The 26,229-nt window shown below is 44.5% G+C and overlaps 1 protein-coding gene across 1 annotated transcript in view; it reads left to right on the top strand.

Annotated features, from left to right (window-relative positions):
- Nucleotides 1-26,008, top strand: part of KIAA1958 (KIAA1958 ortholog) — a 59,209-nt gene extending 33,201 nt beyond the window's left edge. The window contains exons 3-4 of the mRNA XM_048504238.1: nt 6,930-8,099; nt 23,739-26,008. Of these exons, the coding sequence (XP_048360195.1) occupies nt 6,959-8,099; nt 23,739-24,784 (2,187 nt within the window). The 5' untranslated portion in view covers nt 6,930-6,958 and the 3' untranslated portion in view covers nt 24,785-26,008. The remainder of the gene's footprint in view (nt 1-6,929; nt 8,100-23,738) is intronic.
- The last annotated feature ends 221 nt before the right edge of the window (nt 26,009-26,229 follow it).

The following is a 26,229-nucleotide window of genomic DNA, read 5'->3' as shown; positions in this document are numbered from 1 at the left end:
TTCTATGGGAGTTCATCACGTCCTGCCAAAACTTCAGATCCTGAAATTTCCTGGTTTAAGCCCTATATCAGGGGTCTGCAACCCGTGGCTCTCCAGATGTTCGTGGACTACAATTCCCATCAGCCCCTGCCAGCAGGGCCAATTGGGCATGCTGGCAGGGGCTGATGGGAATTGTAGTCCATGAACATCTGGAGAGCCACAGGTTGCAGACCCCTGCCCTAGATATTCTGGCGATGGGAACACAGGGAGGAATTCATAATATAGTAGATGAAAAGAGATGTGGATTGTTTACTCCTGGCCAGTTGCTGTCCATGTACATCATGTAACAAGTGCTAACTCATTTCTTCTGTGATGTTCATTGCCCAGTAAGGACTTAAGTAATAATCATTCCATTTAAGACAGTGCCCCCCACAACAATGTTTCTAATGACTAAGTAATAGGTTAATTCATTGCCTGCTCACATTAGAGGATGGATGTAATTATTTCTGTTCCTAGAACAATGATGCCTTTTATAGTCTTTGGCTAATTATCAAAGACTACATTCTGCAAACTGAAGATCATCTGTGCTTATGCATAGATATACCGAAGGTATATGTTTCTAATCAGCTAAATTGTGACAGCTAATATATATCATTGGACTATAAATGATAAATCATATGGTTTGTTTACAACGTATCTAATTAATAGAATATATGGAACACAGATGTAGGGTTTAAACCCTGCAATTTAACAAAATTCAGTACTAAGAAAGTCTAAATGCTACAAATAGTATGAATAAATAGTATCTATACAGGATTTCCCCATTATTTTGTGGTTTTTTGCAAAGCATTTTAGACTAAACCAGCGGTTCTCAACCTGTGGGTCATGAACCCTTTGGGGGTCGAATGACCCTTTCACAGGGGTCGCCTAAGACCATTGGAAAACACATATTTCCAATGGTCTTAGGAACCGAGACACCTGGGAATGTTGCCGCCAGCCCTGGCATGTGGACAGTCCTAAAGAGGGCACCATCAAGGACATAAGAACAAAAACTGAAATCAGAATTAGGTACAAAGTGCAGATGTAAAATCTCTGAATGTTTTGAAAGCCTTGGGGGAAATTGTTCATAGAAGAGAAAGCAGAATTGTAGTGGAAATTGTAATAAACGCAATACATTCAGTTTACGTCTTAAACTTTACTGTTGAAAGAACTTTTAAGAAATTGCTGTCTTCACAGGCTGACTTTTTTTTTTTTTACTAAGACTCAAGGCAGACTACACCGTGTAAGTTGATGCAGTCCATAGATCGAGGCTTCTAATAAGAAAGGTAAAGGTAATCAGTCCCCCATGCAAACACCGGGTCACTACTGACCCATGTAGTAACATCACATAACGACATTTACTAGGCGATGTATCTTTACAGGATGGTATGCCATTGCCTTTCCCAGATATCTACACTTTACTCCAGCAAGCTGCGTACTCATTTCACTAACCTCAGAAGAATGGAAGGCTGAGTCAACCTTAAGCCAGTGACCTGAAATTGACTTCCCTTGGGATCGAACACAGATTGTGAGCAATGCTTTGACCATAGTACTGCAGCTTACCACTTTGCCCCATGGGGCTCCTTCTAATAAGGAGCCTGACCTTTAAAAGCATTTTAGTCATTGTTTTGAAATGAAAGCAGTCACAAGAGATATTCCCGTCACTCCTCCTACCCATTTTCCACTGGAAAAAATGAAAAAGCTCAAAAAAGAACACAACCTCCCCCCGCCCCTCATCTTTTCAATGTGTTCCTGTTTCTAGCATAGAGTAAGTGGAAGACAGTTGTGGTAGAGATCTATAAACCATCTGGGTTTATTGTGGGCAAATACCATCCTATCCATCTTTCAGGAGCAATGCCCTCTTTTTTCCGCTTGTTCTTGCAGAAGTCCTTTCTCCAAGCAATCTGTTTGCTGTCTGTTTGGCACCTGTTGAGCGGGCAGTTGTAGCTGAAATGGTGCCATGTCATTCTTGGCAAAGAAGCAACGTTCCCTGAAGAGCTGTCAGAGTCAGCAGATAGTGGTAGACTGGAAGGAATGTGGCAGTCCATTGGGCTTTAAAGGACTGGAAAACACAATACTTTCTTAAAATGCTGCAGAGTAGAAAGAAAGGAAAAATGTGTCCCGTTTAGGAGATCACCTGTTGGGAATGTTGTATTGTTACAGAAGTCTATCCTGATAAGAAGAGTAGGACTAGGGATTCTCTCATAAGCATGCCGTTGTACAGTTGAAGCAATTTAAAACATTTTTTTTTGTAAAAAGCAATGACTGCATTGAGTGTAGACACAAAGTGAATTTTAAAACAGTTGCTGCAACAGAAAGGGTAATAGATAAAATTGAACTTGGAACAGTAATGAATTCTCACAAGAGCAAAAACATTAAGTAAAATGCAAGAGCACACCAGTTCTGGGCATGTGAAACTGAGCACAAGTCTTCTATAAGGGCCCCAATTTGGCAAGCTCAGATAGTTGCTGAAAGGGATCTCATGAGGAGGTCTCCTCCGGAGTTGCCCTAGCGACTTTTTAATGCCACTGCTTAATGATTATTGTATTTGATGGCCTGTGGCTGACGACGATGACGACGACGACGACAACAACAACAACAATAATAATAATCTTATGACAATGCACCGTGCCTTACACCCACACAGTGATACTGATAGATTATACCTTCCCCGGAGATCTGGAGGCAGGGGCTTACTGCAAGTACAGCAAACAGTGGAAGAGGAGAAGCATGCACTGGCCGATTATGTGAAGGAAAGCCAAGAACAGGCATTGATTGAAGTGAAGAACAGATATTTGCTGCAAACCCAGAAAACCAAACAAGAATACAGAAAAAATGTGATTAAAATGAGGACTGAAAGCTGGCACAACAAAGCACTGCATGGCCAATTTCTGGATAAAATCAAAGACAAGGTGGATAACAAAAAGACCTGGCTGTGGTTAACAACTGGAACTCTGAAAAAGGAAACCGAATCCCTGATTTTAGCCACCCAAGAGATCAAGGCCAAATCGAAAAATCCTCAGATGATGCAAAATGCAGATTGTGCAAAGAAGTTGATGAAACTGTAGATCATGTCCTCAGCTGCTGCAAAAAGATTGCCCAGACTGAGTACAAACAGAGACACAACTCAGTGGCCAAGATGATCCACTGGAATTTATGCAAGAATTACAACATAAGAACAGCTAAGAACTGGTGGGAACATTGTCCAGAGAAAGTAATGGAAAATGAGAAGGTCAAGATCCTGTGGGACTTTCGAATCCAAACTGACGAAGTGTTGAAACCAGACATCACCGTGATCGAGGACAAGAAAGTGAGCATCATCGACATAGCAGTCCCCGGTGACAGCAGGGTCATTGAAAAAGAACACGAGAAGGTCACTAGATACCGCGATTTGAGAATCGAGCTTCAGCGTCTATGGCACAAACCAGCTGAGGTCATCCCAGTGGTAATCGGCATGCTGGGCGCCATTCCAAAAACACTAGGGCAGCACTTGAAACATCTTCGAATTGACAAAATTAACATCTGTCAAATTCAGAAGGCAGCCCTGCTGGGATCCGCACGAATACTACGCCAATACATTACAACTTCCTATGGGTGAGGCTCGAATTGTAATGAAGGCCAACAACCAGCTAAAGATCTGGCAGCTGTGAAATCTACAACAACAACAATAATAATAAATATTTAAAATTTATGTTTAAATAAAATGCTGCCAAGAGGCTTGATGCATGAAAGGAAGAGAATGATTTCAGAGGAGGGTGTTTTGGATCAGGAATGAAAAAAAGACTGAACAGAATGGGAGAGGCACTAAAATGACAGTCACTTATGTGGAAGGTGCAAATAGGTAAGACTGGCAACTGTCTATTCTCACGAATTCTCTGTGGTGGTTCCCTCTTTGCCGAACACCCTGCCTGAGGAGGTCCTCCCTCCCTCCCTCCCTCCCTCCCTCCCTCCCTCCCTCCCTCCTTCCTTCCCTCCTTTCCCTCCCTCCCTTCCTGCCTTCCTCCCTCCCACTTACAGGCTCAGGGTGGTTTCCAACACATAATACAATAAATACAGTAATGTATGATAAAATTTCCTGATTCTAAAGAATTTACCCCCAGGCTCCATCCTTTCTGGGTTTCAAGATTCTGGGTTTCAAGAAGTAACCTATCTTCAGCTGATAAGTTGTCAGCCATCCTCCATCCTATAAGACAGTGATGGCGAACCTATAGCACGGGTCCCAGAGGTGGCACTCAGAGCCCTCTCTGTGGGCACGTGAACACAGAGTTCGTCACCCCCCCCCCACACACACACACACTTAGACTGGCCTGGGCCACTGAGCATGACGTGCGTGCACCGCGGTGAGCAGGGAGGACTTGACTGGCGGGCCTGGTGCTTGTGCTCTAGGTGGCTGCTGCTTGGGGGGGGGGCACAGAGGAGGCAGAGATGCTAGAGAGGCACAGAGAGGTGCACGCGGGACTTGCTGGAGGGTAGAGCAGGCTGGCCCCTGTTCAACCGGGGGGGGGCGGAGGAAGAGGGAGCCAACCGTTTTTTTCTAAACTAAAACTAAAACCTCAGCATTCAGATTAAATTGCCGGGTTGGCTCCCTCTTCCTCCCTCTTCCTCTCATAGTTTGTTACAGTATGGTTGCATTACAATATCTTTTAGTCTAGTCAGAGCACATTTCTTTATCATTTGGTTTACAGCAGTATACAGAGCACAGAGCACATCCTAATTCTCTCCTGTGGGATTCTTTTAAGGTATAACAAGAAAGTCAAAGATGAAGCAGTATGCCAAGTGTGGGTTTGTTAGATATGAAGATGTTTTAACATATTTGATTGAGTAATCTGGAGCCCAGACAAACAGGGATGTTACAACGGAGTAACGAATTAAATTAAATAAGCTCAAAGAAGCTCAAGCCGATACAGAATAAAATCAGAAAGATCTTTATTCGGCCAACTGCGGGCAAGACAATATCAGGGGAGCCACACTAAAATGGCGGTGTGTTCTCATTTTTATAGTATTAATGGCAAGCAATATCAAAATGGCAGCAAAGAATACACCCCAAAATGCCCACATCATCAATCAATCATACAAAAGGTGGAGATTTTCCCTGTTCCCACAGCCCTTTGGGGTTGTCCAAGATCCCCATTGGAAGATGTCAGTATTTCACTCTTTGATGTTATATGAACAAAAAACCCTTGTTCCTCTTATCATGTATGTTTCAAGTTGCCCTATTTCTCAGACAAAGAGCCTGAACTTTCTCATAGGCCTTCCTATTGTTCTCAGGAAGAGGGCGACTTTTAAGGTATCTCTTGGGTACAACAGGATCTCAACAACAGCTTAGTTTGCACATTTTGTATAATTGTGAACAATGGGACATTTTTGGAGTTATTAGCCTATGCTAGCAATAGGAAAGAATAGGTTTAAGGCCTGCTTGATTTCTTTGGTCATCAGCATTATGGTTGCCATCTCTCCATTATAGGAAAAATAATGGAGGGAAAGAAGAAATAACCTTTCTTATTAAATCAAAAACCCTTTCCTCTTTCTCTACTTTCTCTTTTCCTTCTGTCTACATTCTTTTTCCCTCTTTTCTACTTTCTTTCTTCTGCGCCTACAGGGATTATTTCAGTTATCTAGTCCTGAAAGCATATGGATGGAGCCTGGAGTGTGGTAGTGAGGGAGGGTGGTGGCAGAGCCCCCAGAACAACTTTTCGAGAGCCTCTTGCCTGTGAAATCCTGGAGAGTCCCTCACCGAGGAGCGAGGCCCGCCTATTGAGAACATGGCGGCGGCTCTGTAAAGACTCTATAAAGATGCAGGAACTCACTCATGCTGGATTCATCTATGCATGACGCTGCGGACTTGGTCATTAAATTTCATTATCTTAATGTAGACGTAGTAGATTTAGAGTTATTAGGTTTGGCAGGGTGTTAAAATAGTGTTTAGTTAGTGATAGGGACTAGGTTGATATGTATTCACTAAATTGTGTTGGTAGTGTAGTGTAGGCAGGAAGACTGTTGTTGTTGTTAGGTTGTTTTGGTTAGGTTTCTAGACTATGGTCTTACTAAGAAGTCGCCATCTATCTGTACAACTTCGTGCTATGTCAGGTTAAATTGTTATGTTAATTGTAGGGAGTAAGGTTATTGTAGGTGGGTTGTGGGGGAATTGTATTTTGGATATTATTATGTTATTTGTCGTTATTCTTGCATTTGTAATTATTGTAATGTTATGCTATGGTGAAATGTTCTGTTATTGTTGCTATATAAATATTTGTTATGCTGTTATGTGAAATGTTATGCGAAATGTTAGGTTATTGTGATTCCATGGTGATTATATTGCTGCTGTTATGACATGTTATATTTAATTTTGTTGTTGTTACGTGTTGATTTACTTGTTATGACTTGTTAACCTGATTACATTATTGTCTGAACTGTTGGGCTGGGAGGCTATTGAATTTGGTTACTAGCCATGGTTTTGTATTGTTATGTTTATTGCATATTATTATGTATTATTTTGCTGTTGTTCACCGCCCTGAGCCCTCTGGGGGAGGGTGGTATATAAATTAAATATCAAATCAAATCTTTTCTCTCAGTAAGTCAGGCAGTCAGTCTCAGAGGCCCCTTCCGCACACGCAAAATAATGCGTTTTCAAACCACTTTCACAACTGTTTGCAAGTGGATTTTGCTATTCCGCACAGCTTCAAAGAGCACTGAAAGCAGTTTCAAAGTGCATTATTCTGCATGTGCGGAATGTGCCAGAGAGTGTGTGAGGGAACAGAACACTACCAACGGATTTTAACTGTCACCTTTAGAATGTTCGTGCAGCTTCCCAGAATTCCCTGCTGCTCTTGCTGCTGCTGCATGCAAAGCAAGGCTGGAAATTCCAACACAAACCTCTGTCCCAACCTAACTTTTTCCCCTTTATTCTCTAGGAACAGAGCAACAGTGGCTGTGCATCACCATGGAGGACTGCCTTCACACTTCCTCTGAAAACCTTGCTAAACTGGTCAGCTGGGCCCATAGCCATGGAACTATTTGTAGCCTCATTCCAAACCTCAAACATCTATTGTCAGAGGGGTCCCATGGCAACCTGACAGCTATGTGGGGCTGCAGTGCGGGCCACGCCTATCACTGGCCACTCACGGCAACCTGTCGGGCTGGCTCACAGGAAAGAGTGTGTTTCCAGGACAACAGAAGCTTCAATTCGGACAGTCCCAGCATCATAGGCATGCCCTCAGACACACAAACCAGCCCTGTGGAGCGGTACTCTGGAAGGCCAGGGAAAGCCAAGCTGGACTGTAACAGAACCAGAGATTCGTGCGATTTCTCCTACTGCAGTGAGCCTTCTGAATTAGACGAAACTGTGGAGGGATATGAAGACGAAGGGACGCTTTTCGATATGGTCTGCGAGTCCTCCGTGACAGACGAAGACAGCGACTTTGAACCTCATCCGCAAAGAACTCAGACCGTTTCACGCAAAAGGCCAGGCCCGAGCCTATCCTCCTCATTTCATTCGGGATCTCAGGTTGATGGGAGCAACAGTGATCCCGTGGTAACAAAAATCAAGCAAGAAATCCCTGAGGATTATTATATTGTAGCCAATGCAGAAATTACCGGCGGCATTGATGGGCCCACATTATCGCTGACCCAAATGTCAAAACCCAAAACTCACCCTGGAGCTTCCTACCCTGGGCCACCTAAGCCAGCTTCTTCACTCGGTGCTGACTTTGATTTACAAAGCGTCTCTGCCTCTTCATCTGTCATATCGCGGCCTGTAGTTCAGAAGCCCGCGAAAGTAACTTTGGCTTCTCCAAGCAGAGGGCCTGGCAGCACCCCGGCACCTAACGCCCAGGGAGCCCTCCAGGTTCCAGCCACCACTTCCAACACCGGAAAACAAATAAGCATTCCTTTATCGGCTTTGCAGCTTCCTGGGCAAGAAGAGCGAGCGACCTCCGAAGATCTCCAGCCTGCGCCAAATCAAGTTCCCAGTGATTCAGCGTTATCGCCTTCCGTTAGCACGGAGCCGGAAGTTAGCTCTAGCCAGCAACAGCCAAGTGCTGCTCCCGCTGTGACCACTGAGCCAATGGCCCAGACGATACCAGGTATCAACACTTAACAATGCTTCTTGGGACATGTTCATTTGGGAGGTGGCCTTTAAAAAATCCAGGGTGTGTTCTGAAGGCCCAAGTTTTAGTGCAGTTCAGATAGTACTCTGCTGCTGCTAAATAAGTGTGCAATTAAGTATTAACATAGTTATAAAATCAACTGAGTTTGGGAACAACGTGATTAAGGCAAAAGTAGTTCATAATGGTAAGCACTGGGGGATTTTTCACACCGGGACTTCCTGTGATGCACACTTGGTTGTATTTGGATGGCGACTTAAGCTTCAGTTTGGAACACGTTTTGTGTGAAGTTTTAGAACAGGAACCAGCGCCAGGAACCAGCGTTGCTCAGAAATAAGAGTACCTTTCAAAGGGACTTACACATTCACATGAGATTACCTTGTACTGAATCGGTCCAACAAAGTCTGTATTGAGGTGCTGTGTGGTTTCCAGGGTGTATGGCCGTGTTCTAGCAGCATTCTCTCCTGACATTTCGCCTGCATCTGTGGCTGGCATCTTCAGAGGATCTGATAGTAGGAAAGGAAAGCAAGTGGAGTATGTATACCTGTGAGTAACAATGAAGATAGCAAGGTCAATAGGTGAGGGCATCTGAATAGAAGTAGCCTGGCAAGTGAGTAACAATGAAGTATGTAGCATGTGAGTAACAGTGAAGATAGCAAGGTCAATAGGTGAGGGCATCTGAATAGAAGTAGCCTGGCCTTTGTTCCCTTTAATTGTATATTGTCTATAGTCATCCTGTGTTTGTGTGGAGCTGACAAACACAGGATGACTATAGACAATATACAATCAAAGGGAACAAAGGCCAGGCTACTTCTATTCAGATGCCCTCGCCTATTGACCTTGCTATCTTCATTGTTACTTACAGGTATATATACTCCACTTGCTTTCCTTTCCTACTATCAGATCCTCTGAAGATGCCAGCCACAGATGCAGGCGAAAAGTCAGGAGAGAATGCTGCTAGAACACGGCCATACAGCCCGGAAACCACACAGCACCTCAGTGATTCCGGAAGGAAAGCCTTCGACAATACAAAGTCTGTATTGTCAACTCAGGGGCAGCAGCTATCCAGGTTGTCGGGCAGCATTCCTTTATGCTCCCAGATAAGTGTGCATAGGATTGAAGTGTTAACTTAAAACTTTTCTTACACTTATGTAAGTCTTATTCTGTGCAGTGGATGTTAAAATAATATTTTTCTATTGTTGCAACTTTAATTAGATTTGAATTCTTTAAAATGTTGAATATTACTGTTGATATAGGGAAGGGGTTTTTTTGTTTAATATCTGTGCCTTACATCCTGCATGATGTTCCCTTGTTGTGCATGCAATTGTGCAAACACAATTAGCTGCAGAAATGGGAGATGTTTCCAAATGGCAGGTGTTTTATTAACTGAGAAAAGAGATTGCTTGTCTAGAGTATTTGTTTTTGAATGCCCTAGAGGCATAAATTGTGTTGAACAAAGAAGTGATCCATATCAAATGTTGCGTGATTTTTTTAATGGGATCTTTAGAATACTTTATATGACAATCTTCCTAGATGGAAGTTCAATTAGCCAAAGTCCATTACAAACCTTTTATGATGAAAATAAAAACGTTCTGTTCACCAGTTATATATCCTTAGTTGTCTAGGCAGCAATGCAATAAAGAGTCCACTGATCTTAACATGGGCTTAAATTCTGCTATTTTGTAATTCTGACTTTTTGTAATTCAAGATGCTTTCCAAATCTATAATGAATGCTTAAACCTTCTCTCCTGAAATGCTTATACCATTGTTGGGTGAAGGGGAATGACTCGGTAGTAGGGCATTTGCTTTATTATTGCAAGGTCCCAGATTCAACCCTGCTATCTCTAACTAAAGTGATCAGGTGATGTCAAAAACCCTTGCCTGAGATCTTGAAGAGCCGCTGCCAGTCAGAGTATACAATGTTGAACTTCAGACCGAGGGCCTGACTCTGTAGGAAACAGCTTCATGCATACGTGTTCCTGTTAACCAAATCATTTCGGAGATGGGAGCTATAATGGTCTCTTTTTGTTGCATTGTGAAACACCCGTTATGCTCTGCTTATTTTCAGGTTTTTTAAAGTTGTAATTATGTCAATATTGGACAACTGGCCCTTTTTATGAAGCAAAGTGGCTATGACACGCAAGGGTACTACGTGGATCTAGGGTTGTCACTCTCAGGTGTGGGCTGGAATTCTCCCAGCATTAAAAGTGGTCTCCATCTTACAGAGATCAGCTTCCTATATATGAATATATACAGTATATGAATGCTTTATGGTGTTACACCTGCTCTTACTTCAACTTCAACTGACCTTTATTAGGCATATCAGTAAAAATACAAAATATAGAACAGAGCAGGTGTTAAAACTGGACATAAAACTAGACAAAGCACATAAGGTTGGTACAGAAGAGGTGATCAAGCATCCATTATGTCTTTGACTTGCACACTTCTAATAAAAATTCAGTGGTGTAGTGATTAAGACTGCAGAGTGATTAAGTGTGGCGTAGTGATTAAGTAGCAGTGGCGTAGTGGTTAAGAGCAGGTGTACTCTAATCTGGAGGAACCGGGTTTGATTTCCTGCTCTGCCGCCTGAGCTGTGGAGGCTTATCTGGGGAATTCAGATTAGCCTGTACCCTCCAACACACGCCAGCTGGGTGACCTTGGGTTAGTCACAGCTTTTTGGAGCTCTCTCAGCCCCACCTACCTCACAGGGTGTTTGTTGTGAGGGGGGAAGGGAAAAGCGTTTGTAAGCCCCTTTGAGTCGCCTTACAGGAGAGAAAGGGGGATATAAATAATCCTCCTCCTCCTCCTCCTCCTCCTCCTCCTCCTCCTCCTCCTTCTTCACACCAGGAGTGGAAAGGTGAACAGGAAGATAGGAAGGGAAAGGGAAGATCAAGCAGATGGAGAGAAGCCAGTAACATCAGGAGACTGGAAAAAATATTCGGTTGGGGAGGGAAGGCAGTATTTTCGTGTGTGGGAGAGTGGAACAGAGCCATAAGGGGAAGCTGAGACAGAGCTGGGGGTTGAGGTGGGGCGTAGATCTGGCAAAGGGGGGAATAGAGTATTCCATCCTCCCCAAATCCTCACTTGTCCCCTTCTTGAGTTCCATCTTTCACATTGTACTCCCTAGGTCCAGACAGATCTGGTTTGGAGCTATCCAGCTTCTGATCACAGATACCATGAAGAAACAAGATTAGTTTCCTTGCTTGTCTAGTCTTACACATGGCAGAAAGCTCTTACAATATTCATTTTGTCCCTGTGCCTCATATCCGAGGGCTGGCCCCTGGGCAGATAGGCAGAAATAAACAATAAGCCCTGCTGTGGTTGCAATTTAGATTTCTGCAAACCCGAGAGAAATATTTTCCTTTTAACTCTGTTTTGGGAGCCAAATTGGAGCATAGTGTTGCAGCAGCAGCAGCCCCCACCCAAGAGGAATCGGAGATGGACGATGGAGAGGGGGAACCAGCTATAAGAGGGGGAACCAGAATGGAGGGGGGGGGACAACAGAGAGGGAAAGTGGGAGAGAGTCTGAACTGGCTGCAAGAAGGGAGAAGCCAGAGCCACAGGGGATTTCACCTCCTCCTCCTCCTGCTCCTGCTCCTCCTCCGTGTGTAGCTCTCCCTTTGGTAAAAGTACATTATCTGCTCCAAAACCTTAGGGAGACGATGTACTGCAATCTAAGGCCCCTTCCGCACACGCAGAATAGTGCATTTTCAAACCACTTTCACAACTGTTTGCAAGTGGATTTTGCTATTCCGCACAGCTTCAAAGAGCATTGAAAGCAGTTTCAAAGTGCGTTATTCTGCATGTGCGGAAGGAGCCTAAGTTAACAAAGTGACACAGAGACCCATCCAAGAGAAATCAAAGTAATCCTGGATATAACGCTATGTAAGTGCAGAAATAGCAATGTCTTCCTTGCATGGTTGCAAGGTGATCAGTTGTGAGAAAGGAAGTTTCGAACCTTGTATAACATCTCAATATCTTTCCAGAACTCTTTATTAAAAAGCACTCCTGTCTGCGGAGTTTTGCTTTTACGATCACGAGCAGCGTGACTTCCAGCCCTTGGCTAAGTTAGTTGCTGGAGATACAACCCTTAGGGTCTCTTCCAGGTGATGATGTCAAACAAGCAATTAAAGCGCCGTTGCAGATTAATCGGATGCACTTTTCCTTTCTCTCCCGCTGGAAACAGGAGAGTTCAGAAGCCGCTAACAGTTCGCTCCATAGGCTGTGCCTTGTTCTGCCACTGAGCTAAATATAACATTAACTCCCTGATACGTCATTTTGAAAAGAAAAAAAAGAAGAGAGGTTTCTATTTTAGCAAACATGGGCCAGACAGTGTTTTTTTCCCCCCTCGTGGCCCAGAAATCATGAATGACATTTAAATTAAGCTTTTATTAAAATTACAGACTAGGTTGCTAAGCGGGCTGCTTGAGGTGTTACCTTACTTCTGCAGGGGTGGCCCTTTAAAAACATTGACCTTGACAGACCAATGGTAGGGATGCTAGCCTTTTGGTGGGATTTAGGGAATCCCTTGGAATTATAGTTCATCTCCAGACTGCAGAGATCAGTTCCCCTGGAGAAAACAGGATACTTTGGAAGGTAGGCTTTATGGCATTGGATCCCGCTGAGGTCCCGGTTCTCCCAACTGAATTCCCAAAACTTCAGGTGTTCCCCAATCTGGATCTGGCAACCCTACCCCCCATCCCCCACCGGTGAGAGAACCTGGTAATCCTAACCGCTGGTACCGTGTGTGTTTCCACCCTTGAAACTTACATAGCATTGTTAGACTTTTATTGTTGGAATATTATTGATCCCTATTTATTGTGTTTGGAACTAATCATATGTATTGTCGAAGGCTTTCGCGGCCGGAATCACTGGGGTGCTGTGTGGTTTCCGGGCTGTATGGCCGTGTTCTAGCAGCACTCTCTCCTGACGTTTCGCCTGCATCTGTGGCTGGCATCTTCAGAGGATCTTCAGATCTTCTGAAGATGCCAGCCACAGATGCAGGCGAAACGTCAGGAGAGAATGCTGCTAGAACACGTCCATACAACCCGGAAACCACACAGCACCCCACTAAACATATGATTTTTAAAAAAATTCTTGTTAGTTTTCTTGAAGGAGACCACAACATATTCCAACCCCCCCACCCCAATACGTTCTGTAGATTTGCCATGATCTGAATCAAACTGCAAGCTTTTAAAATCAAGAGATAATGAAACCCATTTTACGCTCAGATGAGAGAAATCCAGTTTCATTTGCTGTAGGAACAGACTTATGCTTTAAAATCTATTGTAGCTGTGCTATAAGTGCATTATGAGAATGATACGGATGATCAGGAATGGGTGTTTGGAGGAGAGGGCACCTGGCTCTTGGTAGTGGGAGGAAGAAGAAGCATTGTTGTGTTCTAAGATGGCTGCTGGAATTGGCAACTCTGGGTTGGGAGATCCCTGCAGATTTCAGGGTTGAGGCTGTAGAAGGTGCGGTTGAGGGAGGATCTCAGTGGGAAATAATGCCGTAGAATCTATCTTCCAAAGCGGCCATTTTCTCCCAGGGAGCTGATCTTTGCAGATGTAATTCCAGGAGCCACTGGAGGTTGGCAACCCAACAGACTCGGGCTCTTTAGGCCCAAGGTGTATAACATGTAAATAAATCTGATTTATCCCTCCCCTCCCTTGCATATCGCCCTCCCTCCCCCTCCCCTCCCTCCGCAAGGGTGGGTGGGCCATATCCAGATGCCGGGCCCCCTCCCTTCCCCTCCCTTGCATGCCACCCCTCACTCACTCCCCTCCCTTGCATGCCACCCCTCCCCTCCCTCCAGTAGGGTTTGTGGGCCATGTCCAGATGCTGGGCCCCCTCCCTTCCCCTCCCTTGCATGCCACCCCTCACTCACTCCCCTCCCTTGCATGCCACCCCTCCCCTCCCTTGCATGGGGTTAGTTCTTTGGGGGAACCTGGAGGATCTTTCCAAGTTTCCATTATAACACAAAGAAGTGATAGAGTCAGATGCAACCTTTGAGAAGAAACGGAAAACTACGTGTTTGGTTCTCTCAGCCACAAGTGATGTTTGCTTTATTTCAAACCCCCCTCCCTCCCATCCAAGCATATACACAATTCCTTAATGAATCTATTTATACTACTGCCAATACATCTTGGCAGTAAGATCAGCAGCTATGAATTTCCTTACGGGACTCTGGCAACCGTTTGCTCCCATGCACAGCGGTCTGAACATTTGTTATCTACCCGCCACCCCCTCCGCCCATCAGTACAGTTGTCTCAGTAAAATGAGAAGAAGCATTTCCTGAGAAACATACTTGATTCATTGAAATTCAGGAAAAGAAAATTAAGAGGCAGAGAGGCTGATCTTGTCAATATCATCTCAACTGAGCCTCTGCATTCTGTTTTGGATTTCATTCATCTGATTTACCTCGTCTGTTTCCTACTTGCACTGAATTCTTCCTTCATGCCTGTGATTGCTGTTAGGCAAAGGAAGCATGGATAACAATATCATTCCAGTTCCACAAATAAAATTATTGAATATTTATGACTTCATACAAGGAGACTTCTGGTAATTGAGCTCTGTACCCTGTTTCCCCGAAATTAAGACCTATCCTGAAAATAAGCCCTAGCATGATTTTTCAGGATTTTTGGAGGATGGCTGAAATATAAACCCTACTCCAAAAATAAGCCCTAGTTACAAATTTCCCAGCGCAGCTGATCTGGTCACTGGGGGGGGGGGGGGGCAAACTATGAATAGCGTTCAGTGGCTATTTAAACTGATTAAAACTATGAGATGAAAAAGTGAATTCTGTAATATCAATAGAAGAAGAAGAAGAGTTTGGATTTATATCCCCCCTTTCTCTCCCTCCATGGGAGACCTCAAAGGGAGACTTACAATCCTCCTTTTCCCTTCCCCCCCAACAGCCACACCCTGTAGAGGTGCAGATTTGGGGCTAGAGAGAGCTCTGTAGGAGCTGTGACTAGCCCATAGGAGTCCACCCAGCTTGGCATGTAGTGGGAGTGTACAGGCTAATCTGAATTCCCAAGATAGAAGCTCCCAGATAAACTCTCCACAACTCGAAAGCTGGCCAAGAGCTGTGGAATCAAAACCCTGGTTCCCTTCCAGGTCCAAGGAAGGAGTGCACCTGCTCTTAGCCACTGCTCTTAACCACTACGCCACTGCGCACCATGCTCATTCCAAGGAGGAAAAAAATTTGGAAATGAGATTCCCTAAGAAGCACCTATGATTTCTTGTGGTATTAGCTGCTGACAGCAATAATTAATTGCACACATCGCATATTTACATATCCGGTGGATATTACAGATAAATCAGAACTGCGTACTTTTGATTCACTACCTTTGGTGATGTCATAAAAAAATCAGGAGCAAAGGGCCGTATGGGCCATTTTATAAGCCGTATATCAGCCAACTACCATGAAGTTCTGTAGAAAAATTCAAGCGTGATTTATTATCTTAATTACAGCCTTGTGGATTCATGCTGCTAAACCTGAAATTACAATCACTTTCTAAAGTTGATTTAAGAATATTCTTTGGCTAGGACTACGGCATAGCTTATTATGATTAATGTAATAAAATATTTATTGCATATTCTCCTACCCTTCTCCCCCACCCCCGCCTTTCTTAATATACTACTTAGAGGAACTGATTCCGAAGCTGATAGAGAGAGAAAGGTGGCAGCTACCTTGTCTGCCCTCTTTTAACGAAAAAGTTGGCGAGGTCTGATTTTAACACCCAAAGGGCCATCTCGGCCTAGGGCACTTGAACTATCTCATTCTGATCTCTTCACTGTTCAACATACAACCTCCCTTTCCCCCAGTTCAATTTTAATAAATGAAATGAGTAAGCCAGGATGAAAAGTGCTGGAGGTAAGCGTGGCAGAAGGAGTGCAGTACTCCTCACCTGTGTGACCCCTTCAGTGATAACATTAGTCCTCCCATCCCTACTTTATACACAAACAAGATAGACACGAGAACAAGAGAATATAGCTGCCAAGAAGTCATCTCACTTGATTCTTGCAGCCCAGTCCAGGTGGCGTATTGTGAGAATAAAATAGAGAAAGAGAGAACCATATAGAGCTCACCAAGAGCTGAACAAAAATACACAACATACATTAAAAATATCCTAGAATCTTATGCTATGATGTGTGGGCACTTCATTCTACTAAGTGGTAAGACCGCCAACTGTCCATTTTTCTCTGTTCTCCTATTGTTAGGTCTCGCAACCTTAAGCCAATAAATGGACTCTGAAGTATTGATCAGTAGTGTTTATTGAATAGGCATCGAAGCACCACACTTGGCAAAACCAGTTCTGACAAAGCTGGCATTCACAATCCTCTTTATCCCCTGTAGAGCACTCCCTCCCATTTTCCCAAGAGTTTGGGAAAAACAGTCTTTGAAACTAAGGCGCCCCAAGGTCAACGGCAGATAGCAAGAGAAAGTCACTTGGCTTCCTGCCCCATGAGATAACGGATGTAACATAGACTGTTTCCACACAGCCCAATAACAGCGCCCCAGGGACGGTAAAAACACTGTCCCTGGGGCGCTGTTCACACAGCAGGCACAGCAGTGCCATGCTCGTGCTGGTCAAGACGCCGCTTTTTCCAAAAGCGGCATCTTCCACCCACTGCTGTGCGAACATCCCCCCCCCTTTCCCAAACGGCTCTTACCTTCTGGCTTTCGTCACGTTGTGGAGGCCAGGGGACATGCCCCCTGGCCTCCGACTCCAGAGCTGTCGCCACGGGGGCGTGTCCTCTGGCCTCCATAATGCAACGAAAGCCAGGAGAAGGTAAGAGCCGTTTGGGGACCGCGCAGCCTGTGTGAAGGCTGCTCCGTCACCTGCGCACCCAGCAGGACCATCCATGCGAACGGTCCCGGGGGTGTGTCGGTATAAACTAGGCTGATGCACCCCCGCTCAGCTGGCCGTGCAGAAACGGCCATCGTTCCCCTGGGACAGGAGTACCATGGGAAGCCTAGTTGTCTACAAAGCATGTGAAGCCATAAAATAAAGATCAAGGAAAGAATGCACAGGTGGCAGTGGTTACATATAGCAGGCTGGCTACATATATCTTTCTAGTAGCAGCAATGTGTTATTTTAAGCAGTTCCGGGAGTGTATCTCAGTCACCTAGATAGCATCCCCCTGACACCGATGCACATTCCCTCTCTCCCTCTTTTCCTCATCCAGGAATTTGCACCTATCAGTGAAGGGAGTACTAATTCTGGTGAAGGTTGCTTCTAAACTGGGAGCCTTTTATTCAGCTCATTCCTGATCCCTAAACTATAGTTAGGCCCTCTAGCTGCTTAGCTGAAATAATCTGTTTGTTTTTGCCAAAAGTGCTGGTGGATCTTGTTATGCATGAAAGACGTTATGGCTCCACATTAAATACGCCAGTCCCTTTTACCAGGCAGTGTAAATAAGCCACAACACAAACATACGTGACAGCGTGACTCTCTTGTGTTGTGACAAATCCATCTATTAAAATGTGGTGAGCACTTAGCAGGTTTCAAGCTAAGCCATTTAGGGTGTCAAGACAGGGCATATTTTAGGATGGTACTCCTGTCAGTCAAGGTTCTGATGGCTTGGGTTTGAGAATAATTGTTGGTTGGGTGTGGAATATTCTGGAGACTGGGCATTCTGAACAGCGCAGACTATTCACTAGAATAATAGTGAATTTGGTGTTGGCTTCAACAAATAATACTAGTATTTTCTTTTTTTATAAAAATATTGGGAATGCTTCCAAAAATGATTGATATAAAAAACCACGTGATGTCATCAGTCAGTGTCAAAAATTTTCAATACACCTAAAATTACCTCCTAGGACAGTGGTGGCGAATCTATGGCACACGTGCCAGTGGTGGCACTCAGAGCCCTTTCTGTGGGCCAGCGCACAAAGAGTTCGTCATGTAGGGGGAGCGGAAAATCACCCCCCCACACACACACACACATATCTAGGCTGGCCTTGCTTCTGAGTAAACCCTCCTAGGGTCGTGATTCACCCATTCAAAGCGTTGCATGGTTGCTTCACCAAGCTTACTCCCGAGTAACACGTGCCTTGGAGCAAACCATTTTTTCTAAACTGAAACCTGAGTATAAGCATAAGCATAAGCATAAGCATTTTATTGTCATTGTGCACGCACAACGAAATTTACAGCAGCATTCCTTGATGCACACAATTTCAGACTCATACATCATCCTCACTTTCCCCTTCCTCCACCCATCCCTACACAGCCCCAAATACATCAATATGAAGCAGCGGAGTTTAGCATAGCCACAGCTCTAGAGTAGAAGCTGTCTCTAAGCCTCTTTGTCCTAGTTCTGAGGGCCCTGTATCATCTGCCAGATGGTAACAGTTTAAAAAGAGAGTGTGCTGGATGAGACGGGTCCCTCAGAATATTTTGGGCTTTATTTAGGCTTCGGGAATTATAGATTTCTTCCAAGGAGGGAAGAGGGCAGCCGATAATAATTGTATGCAGGTTAAATTGCCATGTTGGCACTTTGCGATAAATAAATGGGTTTTGGGTTGCAGTTTGGGCACTCGGTCTCGAAAAGGTTCTCCATCACTGTCCTAGGACACTTGCTATACCAATGTACAATCTGAATCAGCCAGGGAGGGGGGCTTAACCATGGGACAACTGGGCTATCAGCTGTAGGCCCTGCACAGAGAGGAGGACTGCTTCAGAGGCCCCAGACCTTCTAGCTTAGGAGTGTCCAACTCTGGCCCTCCAGATGTTCATGGACTACAATTCCCATCAGCCCCTGACAGCATGGGCAGTTTGCCATATTGGCAGGGGCTGATGGGAATTATAGTCAGTGAACATCCGGAGGATCAGAGTTGGACACCTCTGATCCAGCTGTTGTAGCACGCACGCACGCGCACACACACACACACACACACACGCCCATGCCCTTTGGATTTGCTTCTATATTAGCGGTCTTCTTCTGTAGTGCAGTAGTTGGAACCCACCAGGGTTGGGAAGAGGTTGCCAGCCGTAAAGTACCTTCAGCATTTGCCTCAAGTCTGAGTTGTGTAGGCATGCTCCTGACTTGCACTATTATTGCAGCCATGCTGTTGATGGGGTCAAAATAGGAAGGGTCTGGCTAGAAGGCTGAACCAGCCATACCTGCAGATTACACTCATTAAGCTTAGTGTCTCCATTGAGAACAGGGGAAATTATGGGTAGTTCTTCCTGGTCTTTTAATATATATATATAATCTTATCTGAGAGGACCTTCTTTGTACAAGTTTCAAACAGAACTGGAATGATAACATTTCTTTGGGAGAGGAAACAACAATAATAGATCACTTGCTTGTTGAAAATTGGACAATAAGCCTCCGAAAGCCATTTGCCGTACAATCCTAAACACAGTTTCACTCTCCTAAATCCATTAAAGTAAATGGACCCAGAAGGGTGTAAGGGTGTGTAGCACGGTTACTCATAGCCCATCATAAGCTTCTTTTAGAAAACATTTAGTGCTTGTCACAGCGATCTGCTTAAAATATGAGGTATTGTCGAAATTGCTGACGTGCAAATTGCATGCCTGTCAACATTTCAGAATGAACGTGGAGTTAATAGCAACCGAAGAAGGAAAAGGTATCTCAACAATGATTGTTGGGTCTTCCTGATATTTTGCAGACGGCATTCTTCTATTGTCAGTCACTCCTGAGTGAAGGAAATTGTAGTTCTTGAAAAGGAGATGTGAGTGGATCCTCTTGTTTTATAGCTGTCTTCATGGGCAGCACCCATATTCTGTAACCCATGAGTAACTCCTCAGTGGAAGGTCAAGAAAGGTCAAATGGTTCCTCAGTGGAAGGTCAAGTGACCATTTCTCAGTGCTGTCAGCTGTTCCTCCATCTCCCTTACGGTCAGAATAGGACCTACTGTATTTGGGAAATGATGCACCTCATCCCCTGCCTCCCGCAGCTTGAAGTTGTTCAAACTTCACCGCAGTTTTCAATCCTCAGTGCCAATGGGAAGTTCCAAGCTCGGGGCCAACCCAACCATATAAGCAAACTAGTCACCAAATCAGAACGAAGTGAACTTAATGAACAGTAAAATCTCAGTATTTTAAAATCTTCAAAGTACATTCTGAACTTCTTGATGTTATCCATGTTGAAAATGGAACTGGACGCCAAAGTCATAAGTTTATCTAAGGCCCCTTCCGCACACGCAAAATAATGCGTTTTCAAACCACTTTCACAACTGTTTGAAAGTGGATTTTGCCATTCCGCACAGCTTCAAAGAGCACTGAAAGCAGTTTGAAAGTGCATTATTCTGCATGTGCGGAATGAGCCACAGATGCCGAAACCCCCTGAGCCAGCCCTGCTCAAGCTATTCTAGCTTTTCTCCTCAAATTTTCAAAATTCAAAGGCATACCGATCTCTTCATCATATGGAATGGTGATAGTGAAGAGTCTGTCAACACTATCATTTTTTTGTGTGCATTAAACATACATTTGTTGCATGTAATACACACTTAAGGAAATGCTTCTGCTGTTGTAATAGCACCCCACTTGCATTATTTTTGAGCTGGGTTGTGTATCAATTATTGTTTTTATGATTATTTAGAATGCAGTTGTTTGAGAGTCCCAGGCTAAAGTCGGATATCATCCTGGACACAACTCACAGGAATAACTGTATGGCCACTCCATGTCTTGCAGCTGATTATGTGAAATTCTTTCAAGATCGCATAACTCCCCTTCAACGTGTACTGTGGCCAAACTTTTTGTGAATCTCGAGCTTGACTTCTTGTTGCTTTGGAAATTGTTGTAGACTTTATACGCTGAAGTGCATGTCTATCCATACTACCATATTTACCTGAAAGGAAGACTGCTTTTCCTCATTTGTGCCTCATGTGGTATAGTGTTTAGAAGAAGAAGAAGAGTGTGGATTTATACCCCATCTTTCTCTCCTGTAAGGAGACTCAAGATGGCTTACAAGCTCCTTTCCCTTCCTCTCCCCACAACAGACACCTTGTGAGGTAGGTGGGGCTGAGAGAGTTCTAAAGGACTGTGACGAGCCCAAGGTCACCCAGTGGGAATGTAGGAGTGTGGAAACACATCTGGTTCACCAGATAAGCCTCTGCTACTCAGGTGGAGGATTGGGGAATCAAACCCGGTTCTCCAGATTAGAATCCACCTGCTCTTCACCACTATACCACTCTGGCTCTCAGAACTGAATCCCCAATCTGATGTGAAGTTCACTGGGTGACCTTGAACCAGGCACATACTCTCAGCCTAACCTACTCCACAGGGCTGTTGTGATGAGAAAATGGAGGAGAAAAGTGGCGTATAAATGAAGTGAATAAAATCAAGGAAAAGTGGGGCCATCATATGTTTGCGTAGTATAGTATTGCAGGTGGGGTTTTTCAGTCCAGGGAGCGATTCACATTTGCATTCCCTGCAGCAGTGTAACAGTGTAGTTTTTAACAGCTGGTAGGCTTCTTTGGGGGTAAGCATACAAAGGGTTTCAGTCGAGAGGCCAATATTTCCGATTTTCTTTGCTTAGTGTGGCGGTTTGAAAAAATACTTTTAACTGGTCAAAACAGGGGGAAAAATCAAAATTATGGCGACGTGGTTATGATGGTGATCCAGTATACCATGATGTTTTAGTTCTAGTCTTCTACTGTCCTTCTACACTCAAAGGCAAAAGCAAAGGGTTGATTTTTGTCAAAAAGTTGCACCAGAAGTGCTCTCGCTTTCCCCATGGAAAGCAAGAAGTACAAGCGGTGCAAGAGGAAGCGTCGGGCAAGAAATCTTGCCCCAGCATGCCTCCTCACTCAGCACACAGCAAAGAGGAAGCACACTGGGACAAGATCGTTTGCCCTGATTCGCCTCCTCTCTCAGCATGCCCCAAAGAGGAAACATGTTGGGACAAAGTTTCTTGCCCTGACATGCTTTCGGTCCCACTGCGTGCTAGAGTGCCAGTGGGTAATTGGCCAGAGATGCAAATATGTTTAAATGATCAGGAGGCAGAAAGGGTGCCCCCATGTAAGGCCCCCTCTGCACGAGCCAATAAATGCGGGTGTGGAACGGTTAAAAAACCGTTTTTGCGGGGGGGGGGGGAGAGACTTTGCACAGATCCTGCCCCTAAAATGATTCTGCACTGTGTTATTTTCCTCAAACTGGTTTTTTTGAGAATTGCACTATTCGCAAATCTTTTTTTAAATCCTTGCGAGTGAACCGCCGGGAAGTAAGAGCTTTATTTGCCTCCGTTTTCCTTTGAAAAAAAATGGCAGCTTATATCTGCGTAGCTACGCAGGTGCAGATGGTCTTGAGACATCAACATGGCTGCGGGGGTTCATTTGTGCATGCAGCGGTTGGAAGTAAATTTTAAAAAGAGACACGTCTCCGGGCGAAGGCGCGGCAGCAACACAGATTGTTTCCGTGGGCTCCAGTCACAGCCTGGATAGATACACGCGAATGCGAAAACAGGAAAATAGGTTCCTTTGTCCCGACTTCAACCCATTATACATTTGTTGAGCAGAAAGGGCCTAACAGTCACAAGTGATAGCAGCATCGCTCTTTCATTTAAATGGAGATAGCCGGAGGCGGAGGTGCAGTGACGCTGCCATTGCAGTCATGTGTAAGGGGGGGGGGGCACACGGGCAGTTCATAATTCCCTATCTTTTGGACACCCCATTTTTCAAGAGACTGAAATTTTTAAGCAACTAAAATTAACTGGTCAAAACAGAAAAAAAATCAAAACTATGGAGAAGTGATGGTGATCAATTATATTATGATGTTTTAGTTCTAGTCTTCTACTGTCCTTCTACACTCAAAGGTAAAGACAGTTCACATCAAAAACAAAGGGTTGATTTTGATGCCCTGTAATTGGTCTGAGGTCACCAATCAGTTCCTGGATGGAGAACCCCATGACAGGTAGATAGATGGATAGACAGACACACAGACGTATCTTTAAGTGGCATCTTATTTGTTTATGGACTGTCAAACACACTTTATTCTGTCAGAGGGAAGCTGCACCCAACAGACTGTTAGTCTTATGGCTGGCCTATTATTGTGGCTTCTTCATATATCTCTAAAAATAACAGATTTTATGTTTGATCACTTTTTGATCCCATGATTACTTGTAGCAATCTTGCAGCATTGCACAATAGTATGTAGTGACCACTAGTAGATATTATGCCAACACAGACTGTTCATTTTGCAAGTTGAAAAGTACATATCATTAAAAGCAATTTTGATGCATTAAATGCAGCTTTAGTTATTTTTTAAAAAAATGCAGCCTCTGGTTTCGCAAATGAAATGAAAGAATATTTGTTACTTTTTCTAATTAGGCCTCTGCACATAACTGTGGGGCCAAGATAGAGTTTTTGTTTTCTAACTTGTTCTGAAATCCATACCGACTCAAATCTCTGAATCTTCATATACTAAAGTGTGTGCCAATGACTTGAAGAACACATAGTGATTTGCTTTTCATTTCCCAATAACATCATTTGTGAAACAGAAGTTGCCTTTTCAGATATGACACGTACCTTTGTGATCTTTGTGGAGAAAAATTAAATTTTCTTTGGTTTTAAGGGGAATCTTATTTGTGAAAAGGCACATGTCCCAAACTTCTTTCCTTCCTCCTCTCTTTTGCCTGTTTCAGATCAAGACGAGAGAGCAGCAGAACTGAGCCGAGAGCAGAACGAGAAGACGATCCGCAGCACCCAAACGGCTCTCCGTAACTTCAGAGAATTCCTGATCTCTAAATATCCCACAGAAACTCGAGAGATCTACGTCATTCCTTGCAAAGAACTGGATGCTTACCTGGCTTCGTTCTTCGTCGACGCCCGTCAGAAGGACGGTTCAGAATATGAGCCAAATAGTTTGGCCAACTACCAGTGTGGCCTAGAGCGGTATCTGAAGGAACACAGATATGGATACAGTATTACCCGGGATAAGGAATTCAAGAGGTCGCAAGAAGCACTGAAGCAAAAGCAAATGGAGCTACGCTGCAAAGGCAAAGGGAATAAGCCGCACAAGTCCATGAAGCTTACTTTTGCCGATGAGCTTATCCTGCGAAAAAGAGGCTTGCTGAGCCGTTATAATCCCGAGGGATTGCTAAATCTTGTCTGGCTTAACAATACCAAAGCTTTTGGCCACTGTACAGGTTTCCACGGGTCAACTCTCAAATGGGGGGACATTAGGCTTCGAGTGACGGAGACCGGATTGGAATATTTGGAATGGATGGGCCAAGACAGCGGCGATGGCAACAACAAAACCAAGAGGGCGGGCACGGACTCCAGGGTGTATGCCACACAGCATGCGCCACAGACCTGCCCAGTGCAAGACTACAAAGAGTATGCACAAAGGCGGCCCCCGGCCATGCGGTACGAGGACGCCCCTTTCTACCTGTCCATTAAGCCGGTGGTCAATCTGGCTGCGCTTCACTGGTACAACTGCCAAGCTCTCGGTAAAAACAAGCTGGCCAAGATGGTTAAGACCATGTGTGAGAAGGGGAACATTCCAGGTCGGAAAACCAACTTCAGCGTATACCAGAGCTGCAGCACTCTCTCGGAAGCTCAGAGCAACCAGCTGGTGCTAATCTGCAACAATTTAAGCCAACAAGCTGCTCAGTCCATGGCTGGCCACTCCAGCTCGGGCAACTTCATAGTGTCTGCAACTTATGACTCTTCCTCGGATACCGCTTGACAGGATTGGAAGTTGAAAACAGTCTTGCGTTTCAAGCAGAGGTGTGTGGCCTATAGGGACATGGGGTCACCCATGTTCCCGGGCATACGCCTTTTGGTCATGTGGGGGATGTCAGGTGCCCCCCCCACGTGACCAAAAGGTGTGCGTCCCAGCCACACGCCACTGAGCCATGCCCCCCTCCTCCCTGCAGGGAGGCGGTAGGGCTCGGCGGCGGGTGGCTGCAACACCTGCCTGGGCTGCTAAGCCCCGCCCCTGGCCTCCATGCAGGCTGGCTTTTGCCCTCCCCAGGCCCTGCCAGTCTGCACGAGCATGGGGGGGAAGTGCGGGGGGGGGGCGCTTGGAGAAGTGGTTGTGTCAGGGCGCCATTTCCCCCCGATACGCCTCTGGTTTCAGGCTTTGGAACTGCGCCCAATACCACACATCAACTGTGACCGTACACTGCTCTCCCCGTTTACTTTTTCCTAATATCAATTCACTTTATTGAAATAAATAATATATATTTTTTCTTTTTACAACTGAATCAATAGAAATAGTTTAGTATAATTTATATACTATTTATAGTGCTTACAAGAAAAAAAAAGAATGAAACCTACATGGGATGGTAATATAATGGCAGGTTATAAACATGGGGGATAGTTTTTGAGCAGACATGAGACAGACCATAATTTTTTATGTAAAATTAACTGAGAAACGATCTACACTACACATTTAAACCACTGTTAATTTACCCTAGTTGTCACTACTTTCCCAGTGGTTACTTGTACTGTAATCATTAGTAGTGGTTAGGTCAGACCACAATTGAGGAGTCCTGGGTTCAAATCTCCACTCTGCTATAGAATGGGTGACCTTGTACCAGTCACTCTGAGCCTAATCAATCTTACAGGGTTGTTGTAAGGTTAAAATGAAAGAAGGGAGAATAGGCTGCTTTGGGTCCCTTAGAGTGTATTAATACACAGATAAATATAAATAATATATAGGTGCTGAGGTTCCCTTGTTCCTTGCCAGAACTATATTTTCCATTGTTGTTTTGTTGGGAGTCAGGATAACTGAATAGATACAAACCTGCTTTAAATTTAAAACGTAGATAGATCCTGAGAAGATCCTCTGGAAAGGCGTCGTTAATCAGTGGGAATTGAGTACATAAGAACATAAGAACAAGCCAGCTGGATCAGACCAGAGTCCATCTAGTCCAGCTCTCTGCTACTCGCAGTGACCCACCAGGTGCCTTTGGGAGCTCACATGCAGGATGTGAAAGCAATGGCCTTCTGCTGCTGTTGCTCCCGAGCACCTGGACTGTTAAGGCATTTGCAATCTTAGATCAAAGAGGATCAAGATTGGTAGCCATAAATCAACTTCTCCTCCATAAATCTGTCCAAGCCCCTTTTAAAGCTATCCAGGTTAGTGGCCATCACCACCTCCTGTGGCAGCATGTTCCAAACACCAAT

Source organism: Sphaerodactylus townsendi, linkage group LG07, assembly GCF_021028975.2.
Source record: "Sphaerodactylus townsendi isolate TG3544 linkage group LG07, MPM_Stown_v2.3, whole genome shotgun sequence".
Taxonomy (NCBI): Eukaryota; Metazoa; Chordata; class Lepidosauria; order Squamata; family Sphaerodactylidae; genus Sphaerodactylus; species Sphaerodactylus townsendi.
The sequence above is the reverse complement of the archived record's forward strand: the minus strand, read 5'-3'. Positions and strand labels throughout refer to the sequence as shown.